General features: G+C 36.5%; 1 protein-coding gene across 2 annotated transcripts in view; it reads right to left on the bottom strand.

The window, feature by feature from the left end:
- Nucleotides 1–2861: 2861 nt before the first annotated feature.
- Keap1 (kelch like ECH associated protein 1) overlaps nucleotides 2862–10000 on the bottom strand; it is a 38215-nt gene continuing 31076 nt past the window's right edge. For both annotated transcript variants that reach the window (XM_043016450.2, XM_043016451.2), the window contains exons 4-10: nucleotides 9554–9718; nucleotides 9145–9294; nucleotides 7258–7433; nucleotides 5983–6085; nucleotides 5029–5195; nucleotides 3430–4055; nucleotides 2862–3176 (exon numbers count right to left, since the gene is read on the bottom strand). In XM_043016450.2, coding sequence (XP_042872384.1) covers nucleotides 3022–3176; nucleotides 3430–4055; nucleotides 5029–5195; nucleotides 5983–6085; nucleotides 7258–7433; nucleotides 9145–9294; nucleotides 9554–9718 — 1542 coding nt within the window. In that variant the 3' untranslated portion in view covers nucleotides 2862–3021. The remainder of the gene's footprint in view (nucleotides 3177–3429; nucleotides 4056–5028; nucleotides 5196–5982; nucleotides 6086–7257; nucleotides 7434–9144; nucleotides 9295–9553; nucleotides 9719–10000) is intronic.

The following is a 10000-nucleotide window of genomic DNA, read 5'->3' as shown; positions in this document are numbered from 1 at the left end:
CACCGAATCTCTATGTAACATTATCACACTAAGAAATACACTCACTAACTAACACACTCACTCCCTCTTCCTATAAAGTGGATACAAGTGGGGACAAGTAGATTTAACGAATGGTAGAAATCAATAGCCCTCTAACATTGGGATCTCCAGCTCGAGTCAGTTTCTAACATCGGGATCTCCAGTACGAGTCAGTTTCTAACATCGGGATCTCCAGCTCGAGTCAGTTTCTAACATCGGGATCTCCAGTACGAGTCAGTTTCTAACATCGGGATCTCCAGCTCGAGTCAGTTTCTAACATCGGGATCTCCAGCTCGAGTCAGTTTCTAACATCGGGATCTCCAGCTCGAGTCAGTTTCTAACATTGGGATCTCCTGCTCAAGTCAGTTTCTTACATCGGGATCTCCAGCTCGAGTAAGTTTAAGAAAAAAAAATGAATAAAAAAATAAAAATCTATAAGTCAAATGTATATTGCATTTATTCATGTCCAACTTCCATATCTACATTAAAGAAGTAGAAAACAAAGATGGCAATGCTGAGTATTACTCAAACAAACTATACCTGTTGTATATGAAGAAATAAATAAATGAACAGATCTATCTTCACGTTCCTCTGCTCAATAAAATGAACTCTTAGAATCCTTAAGATTGCATTATTCTTCCATCAATCCCCCTTTTCATCAAATAAAATCAGGAATCATTGCAAAGGGAAAATCTCCAAACATTAATTATAATAAAAAGCAGCTGTTTTAGGACATTTGGCACTAAAATGACTTTCCGATATCATGCTATCACACTTCACTTTAACCCTTCTGCGGCGGGCTTGTTTCTCAAGGTGGGATCACTTTCATACCGTACTTCTCATTTCACTGAAATCAAAAGCTATCTATTCCACCAGTCTTTATAACTAGGGTATCATACCAAATGCTAATTAGTATCACAGTGCTATTAGACCATGTGTAGACATACAGATATCACAAACCTAGAAAATAATAGAAAACACAAACAATATCTTCGGATGCTCACGCCAGGCTTTCCACCTTGAGATGTGACCCGTCACAGAGGGTTAAAATGACAAAACTTTTCTCTTGCTGCTAAGCGGGGCACATCAGGATTTTGATTAATGGTTTTGTGGAATAGCAAATTATACTTTTCCCCTTAATCAAAGAGTGATTCCTCCACAAAAATGAGTGAATTATGCAAGATAAGATGATATAATTTGTGCATTAACTGGTGGTGGGGGGGGGGAGGAGGAGGAGGAGGAGGAGGAGGAGGAGGAGGAGGAGGAGGGGAGGAGGAAGGGGAGGAGAGGAGGAGGAGGAGGAGGAGGAGGAGGAGGAGGAGAGGAGGAGGAGGAGGAGAGGAGGAGGAGGAGGAGGAGGAGGAGGAGGAGGAGGAGGAGGAGGAGGAGGAGGAGGAGGAGGAGGAGGAGGAGGATGATGATGATGATATGGAGGTGGAGGTGGAGGAGGAGGAAGAAGAAGAAGAAGAAGAAGAAGAAGAAGAAGAAGAAGAAGAAGAAGAAGAAGAAGAAGAAGAAGAAGAAGAAGAAGAAGAGGAAGAAGAAAGAAGACAATGATGATGCTGGTACAGATATGAGTCACTCTTTTTCAATCATATATAAGATATTTAAACTGAATCTTGACATTTTTTATCTGAAAAATATTTTGCTTGTTCAGTTTTATTATGATCACAATATCAAAGTTACTTGTAAATAAAAGGAAAATTCTATATACAAATTTCTTTCAACAAAGTAAACCACTTTATATGGGAGTACATAAATAATCATAAAATACACAACTAAAATTTCATTCAGACAATGCTTCTACTACAAGTGCATCTCCATGTAATGCCCAGTACTAAATAAACACATTTTTTTCTTTCTTTCTTTCTTTCTTTCAGTCTTAAAAAAAAATAATGATTCACTTGGTAATTTTCACTATACACAAACACCACAAGAGAAATGGAGAGACAAAAAAGCAGGAAAAGGGCTGACTGCAATTAGGCACATCAGAGGAAGATTTTACAAAACACCTAAATCTTTCTCACTTAACCCACACAGGACGGGTGGTACAGCATGTGTACCGCGCATTCAAAAGCCCAGTTGCCGGGCGGCACAGTATTGTGCCAGCTATTCAATTGATTTAGGCCTAATAATTCGAAAGCCCCGGCATTTGGACATTCTAGGCTAGAAATCCCCCGTCGGGAATGGGTTAAAAAAAAAAAAAAAAAAAAAAAAAATACACACACACACACACACACACACACACACACACACACACATATCTGCAATATTCTTCAACAGAGTGCAATTTCCAAAAATACCATACTGTAACTATGTAGGGTGCTGAGATCACATGGCACTGAGGTTCTCCCACATCACTATATATCAGCAAATGTTCAAGTATGGATTACATATATTTGCTATGTCAATAACCAAAATAATGCAAAATAACAGCTTCATCTTAATGGAAATGAAAAATGAAAAAAAGAACCATTCAATCATCTTTTTGGGGAAGATATTTTGGATAGCAACCTGAATTATTTATTATCTATCTAGTATGATCTAACCCTTCCAAAGTTACCAAACTAATGTGTAATGTAAAAATAAAAAAAGGCCCTATAGTATCTTATAAAAAGGAGGTAGCAAGCTCTTCTGTCAATTTCTATTACTGAAATCAATATCATGTTTCAGCATACTTATTAAAAAATATATATAGGTAAGTTAATAATACCAAAAATAAATACCAAAATAATAGTAATAATAACAATAATGATGATGAAAACAAATAATCATAAAAACAATAATAATGATAACTACAATTACAATAACGATCATAATAATAATGATAATAACAATAATAATAATAATAAATTACATTTATTACAATTACTCAACATCCAGCTTTACATGCAACCACAGCCTTGGAGACAGATTCGTCCAAGAACGTTCCAGAAAATGCTCAGTCATCTTCTCGTATTTTCCCTCATCACACACGCACACACACAATAAAAAAAGTCAGTACTATCTAGTATCGCAGTGCAGGAGGCAAGGATGGAAGGATGACGCCGATGCATGACCAGACCTGCCCCAGGGTAAAGGCTTGCACTCTGACCACTCGTTCCGGTGATAGTCGTATACCTCCACCGACGACAGGAACTGACTGCCATCGTAGCCACCTGAAGGGGTTGAATGAGAGAAAATGCTTAATTTCAAAAGAAGTAAGAAGCACTGAATGGAATGCTTTGTTTATCTAAATCATCTTTTAATTTGTTGTTTGACTCTCATTGAGAAAGTTTACTTCTGTTACATACAATACACATATGATCCTTGTTGGATTGACAGAAAACATTTAGCATTGAACAATAATGATCATTTCTAAATCCGGCTTGTTCTATTAGCTACTGAATAAAGATATCCCGGATTACTTACCCATTACAAATATTTTACCGTCCCATACAGATACAGTCATGGCCGACCTAGGGATCTTGATAGATGCTACAGACGACCACAAATCCGTTTCAGTGTCGTATTTCTCCACAGAACACAGTTGATGTTGCCCGTCAAAACCCCCTATCACATATATACAGTTTCTGAGGGAACACACACCAGCACCACTTCGGCGTATCTTCATGGGCGACACAAAGGTCCACTGATCATTTTCTGGATGATAACACTCCACAGAATTCAAACGATGTTCTCCGTCATAGCCACCTACAGCGTACATTAGTCTATTCACCACTGCGACACCAACACCCATTCTCGCCTTTGACATGGGTCGTACTAAGGCCCAGGTGTTGTCATCCGGGTCATATTTCTCAACACTACTGTGATATCGCGCACCATTTGATCCACCAACGGCGTACAGTTGTCCGTCCAGTACCGCCACCCCTAATCTATTACGAGGAGTGTGCATGCGTGCCATCTGTCTCCAAGAGTTACTTATGGGGTTGAAGGAGTCCACCCAGTTGCTGTCATGATAGTTTCCGTTTGAAAGAATGTTCCTTCCTCCCACCGCGTAGAAGATGCCCCTTAAATACGCTGCGCCAAGACCAGACCTGCAAGAAAATAAAATACTTCTTGAAATTTGTAAAAGGAGAAATAAAAACCCCATTACAATAATGTATCTCAAAGTGAATTCCTTCAACTAAGAACAAAATTATGAAAAAATCACAATGTCCTTGGTTAGTATCACATATAATACAGCTCCAGACTAATAATCTAAGGGTTATCTACTTGGAGATATTCAAGTATGAAAGATCCAGCTCATTCATTTCATAGAAAGTGGTAACTGACGTGAAACTCTAAACCCCATTGCACTGCTTGTTCTACAGTATCTAATGCATTTTCAAGTTTTATCATCTATTATAGAGCTGTATCAAAAAAAGGAGAGATGCAGAACCTCTAACATGGCATACCTAGCTAGCTCCTAACAGATATAAAACTCATTTTCATTTAAATCCTTCTTGATGGGACGGATATTTGCCTGATTCCGAGTGTGTGAGGCTTCCCGCTGAGAGATTTCTCATGGCAGTGCTGAACCTCTCAGGGAGTGATTTTCACCCACTTTATTTTAAGGGATGACAGAAAGATCGACTCTCTTCTTACTTTTTCTTATTGATAAAGTCAAGAATAATGTGCAAATACAAATGCAACTACAATATACATATATAAACATAACTATGTAAAATGCATATAAATAGCATAACTTCAAGACATGATAGGACATCATCTGTCATATCAGTAAAATTAAGATGACATGATACAACGTCATCTGTCATGAATGGATTATGAGCAATGTGTTCATGTGTGTAGAAGCAAAGGTTATACAAAAGTTTTAACTTGCATTTCTCCTCATTTAATTTCTCTCAAGTACTTTATGATGCTTAAAACTAAATAACAAAAATTATCTGTCCATAGTTTACACTACTAGTTTACTCTACATGCACAAAAAAAGAAAAAAAATACTATCTTTCCTCAAACACAACTGGCTCATCTTATTCACCAAACAAAGAGGAAAAAAACACTGACCTAGCGACAGGAAGTTTGGAGAGTTGCGTCCACTGGTGATCCTCGACGTCATAACATTCTAAAGTGTCCAGCGATTGGTGGTTGGAATATCCTCCCACAATGTAGATGACACATGGAGCATTGGGGGTTCGCTCCTTCTGGCAGGGAGGCTTATGCAACGTCAAATCCTGAAAACAATAATCATGGAATTTGGTAAAATGATGGAATAATAACTCTTGACAGATTCATCCACATAGTGTTTTCAGAATGTACATTTGTGTATATATAAAACATGTTGTAAGCTTTGCTTTACAATATATTTAATATTGGTTAATTCTATGATTCTCCTTTTCCTCTTTCTTTCATTAACCCATTGCCAATGGGGCGCTTAACAACCTAACTGATCGTCAAGGCAGGTGGCCTACAACACTAGCGGCACTGGCTAAAAATTAAAGGGACGGGGGAAGGGTTTTCTCTGCCCTCTGGGTAGCGCAGACTAGCCCAAACAATATTTTTCTATGAATCCATCATAAAATGTAGGTTTAGGCTGACTTTGGAACCCTGTAGCCCTAGAGCTAGTACCATTACAGCCAGAAAACTTCACTTCAACTGTGAGCAATCCCTATGTCACATCATGTATGCATTGACTCCTGTCTTAGGCCTAATTAGTGGCGACATGTATGTCATGCCACCCATACGCAATGGGTTAATAGTCTTCTTACCATTTTTTTTTTTTTTTTTTTTTTTTTTTTTTGGATACTAACAATAACAATGATTACAATATATGAGGATAACATATTCAATTTTTAGAACACTACCTTTTTATCCAAACAAATTTAATAATGTGTAAAACATTATCACATACTTTCAATCAATAATCTAAAAGTTCTAGGTTTTTTATACTCTATGATTCATAAGTATTTTCTTTAAAGCAAAACGAGAATATCTAATAAAAAATAAGCAACTGTAGCTCACCTTAAAGATTTTTGCAAGGTATTCCCTACATGCTGGTGCCTTCTTCAAGAGTCTGCAGTTTTTCATCTGTTCCGTCAAGAATCGTGGCGATAAATACTGACACCTGAAGGGAGCACAAAACACACTTAATCAATATAACATCAATGTAAGTAGTGACTGATGGGTCTGCTATGAAATCCAAAAAACTCCAAAGTCTCCAAGAAAATACAATAACACCAACTCTAGACATGAGTGAATGCATACATATGAAAGCCATGAATCCGAAGAATTAAATAATCCAACATTAATCATTAATTTGGAAAAAATACATGAAAGAACATCCATAACCAGAACAAAAAAATTCTAAACGAAAATGGGAGAATATATAAATATATGACAACACTGAGAAGTTAGACACAGAGTGAAAAAAGAAATAACTGAACTAAACCACCGTATGCTGATAACACAAGGACTAATGAAACATTCAAGCACTGAGTGGTACTGAGCCTAAAGGACTGTAATAGCAGTACCTTCTAAGAGCTGCTGGAAACCCAAAAACATCAGACCATCAAGTGCAAACACCAAAGTGATCACAATGAAACTCCGACACATGGACAAGATTGCCTTGATTTTTTTTTCTATCCTAACAGTTACACGTCATAATAAGGATACTTCTAAGAGACGACATTATGGACAAATCAGGAACCCCTGGGAAAAATTATGGAAATTCACTCAAATCACACTGCTCAGGAACTCCCACAATGAAATGACTTTGTGCACTTAGTAAGAATAACATAAAGGTGTGATGCATACACCATGAGGTGCTCCATTTTGATCCAGGCCATCAACTTGCCTTGTGCTTTGAAAATAGGCAGGCAGTTTGATCACCTGTGAGAAGTGATGGGGAGGCTAACCCACGTTACTCGGATAATGAGCAAGACAAGCTAGCACCTGTAACACACAGGTTTACTCTGGGTTAGTTTAAAGAAAGGATGTAGACTAAAGAAAATGATCTAGGTTATTTTGCACAGAGTTTTCATCCACCTCTGTCAAAATTGGGAAAGGTCTAACAGGCATTAGTATTGGGTAAATCCTGAATGAGACACTACCAAAAAAACAAAAACAAAACAAAAAAAACATATACAAGACATAAAAACTATAAGGGAATTGACTAAATACTAACCTGAAAAAGATAGCTTTGCTCTGACATTGGTATATAGGATAGAGGGATCTAAAAACAAAGACAAACAATGAACATGAAAATGAACAAGAACACTACATGTCAAAGACGCATACCTGACAGCCTGCAAGATCTGTTCCATTTTTGGTTGCCGTGTGTCTTCATCATGCCTCACCCACTTCAGTACTGCATTATACACATCCTTTTCATCAGGTACATTCAGCTCATCCCTTTGAATTAGGTGAACTAATTCACATTGAGACAACTGCAAAAATTCATCTTCCATGGATACCTGTAAACAAAGAAATATTTACAAAATGTTACTTATATATTTGCTCTAACTACATCTACTTCTATGCTGCATCTGCAATTCACTGACTCATTTTCTAGTGACTCTCAAGTCACCTAAAATATTAATAGCTCACTCCTTATGTGTGTGCACACTAAGAAAAAGGAGCACTATGTAGAATAACCACACATGAATGTTTTTTTTTAAGATGCATTCAAAAAAGGTCTTTCCAAAAGTACCTTTCTCACCTAGGAGTAAAGATGAGGCATAACCTTTACAGGATAACACATGGCAACTGGTATGTAATTTAAGCAATGATTGATAACAGGAACTCAAGAGAGATGTATTGCTCAGAGCACTTTTATTAACTATAAGTAAAATAAGGGCATTAGCCTCTAATGGATAATATATAGCAATTGCCATAAGACGGTATGACCATTACCCAGAGCAAAAGACAGCCAATTTTTTAAAATTTTTTTTATCAATCTCCTTTATCAAATGTTGCACACAAACCACAAAACCAGTAATATGTGCACATAGATTAAATGAAACACAGTCATAAAAGAATAACATGTCAAGACCAACCGGTCTCTTCAGTAAATGACAAGGAAAAAGGGAAGAAAGACGGAGGATTTTCCTTTATTTTTAACATTTGACGCAGAGTCTAGCTGGCCAAAAAAATCACAATATATAATGTAGTTGTGTTTCATATACAACTCCTTTCCCAACTATAACAAATTTTCCTTCAAAAAAAAAAGCTAACATGCATTAACTGTAAAACAGCGGGTATTTTGCCCAGTCATCCTTCCCTGAATGGACTGGAGTTGCCTTGGCTAAAAATATCATAAAAAAAAAAAAAAAATTGTGTAATACCTTGTACATAAATAAAAAAAATGAAAAACTAAGTTAATCAAACTCTTATTTAGCAATATTTGTTTAATATACGACAAGAAATCACAAATTCCTTTAAGAAGTTAAAAAACAATGCAATACCCTTAAAATCTGCATGGCAAACGCCTGAAAGGTTTTCACATCTTCCAGAACAGTTGTGCCACCTCATTCAAGATGCCATCATCATGACTTGGCAAGTGTTATACCAAAGGGCCATGGGACAAGTCATTGCAAACTAGCTGTCTCCAATAGCACTGCATGAAAAACTTTTGTCAAAATAATACTGTGGTTGTGTTCATATGGTTATAACATGGGCAGAATCCTTTTCTCGGAGAATATCATAAACAGGGAAAAAATTACTACTGTCCTTCATGAGAATTTTCAACTGTAAACTTCAGTTCAACAAATATTTTAATAGACAAGGGATTGAAATTTCTTCTTTTTTTTGTTATTTTCCATACAACTAACAACAAAACTAAAATATGTGCATATATCCATGTGTGTGTGTGTGTGTGTGTGTGTGTGTGTGTGTGTGTGTGTGTGTGTGTGTGTGTGTGTGTGTGTGTGTGTGTGTGCGTGTGTGCGTGTTTTTCCTTCTCCTTTATATACAAATAACCCAAATTAACATATACTAAAATGTTCCTTTATACCCTAAAACAGCACCTTCAGCTCAATACTACAAAACAAAAATACATATCTGTGTACGGGCATTATAAGTGTCAAAGAACATTTCCACATTTAAAATTCTGTTCTAACCTATTTCTAAAATATATAACAATACCAACCACATAACATAAATCAATAAATCACCGCAATCTCTCACCTCAGAAAAATGCTGCTCTATGAAAGTGTTTGCTTTGCGATACAAGTCCATGCAGCCATGTTGCTGGGCAAAGCTTGCAATACCTATGGCGTTTCCTGCCTCAAGTTGCTGCTCGAGGAAGGTACAGCACGCATCTATCACATGACTCATCTGAAAAAAAAGAAAAAAATGGAAGTGAATATTAATCAAAGCTATTGTGCACTATCATATTTCATTCTGCAGAGTAGCCTTTGACCGTGCAACTTATGATCAATAATGATATATCAAAACATTCACAAGAAGAAGAGAAAAAATAAGTTTTTCAGCTTTTTCAGTGATCAATGTTATTCATATAATTTCCAAAGTTGGCAAATAAACATTCTAAAACAACAATACGGCCTTCAAAATGGTACGTCCACTGGCCACTCACCTGTAACATAGTTGCGGCTGGTAGAAGTTGGCAGACGAGCATTTCGTTAATAACAATTTCACCGGTGTACATGAAGCACAAGAGGTGAGCCAGTACTGTCGGACATACACCCTGCAGCTTCACCGTGTCCATCTCGCACTCTCTCAATCCACCAGTAAACATTGCCTGTTAAGAAACATTCTTTTTGTCTTTTGCTGATAACATATTAAGCTATGAAAACTGTACAATGTGACAATCAATTTGACAACTCAATTCAATTCAATTCAACCGTCAACTCGGGAGAAAATTATTCTCTAATTATATCACTAAATGGACATTATATCATTTTGTTGAAATATGGCTAATAATAAAAAACAATGATAATAAATCAAAATAATAATAACAATAGTAATAATAATAGGAATAATAATAATAATAATAATAATAATAATAATAATAATAATAATA

The sequence above is a fragment of the Penaeus japonicus genome, unplaced genomic scaffold, assembly GCF_977035675.1.
Source record: "Penaeus japonicus unplaced genomic scaffold, GWHDUDI00000001_assembly GWHDUDI00000021, whole genome shotgun sequence".
NCBI lineage: Eukaryota > Metazoa > Arthropoda > Malacostraca > Decapoda > Penaeidae > Penaeus > Penaeus japonicus.
This window is presented reverse-complemented; position numbering and strand designations above follow the sequence as displayed.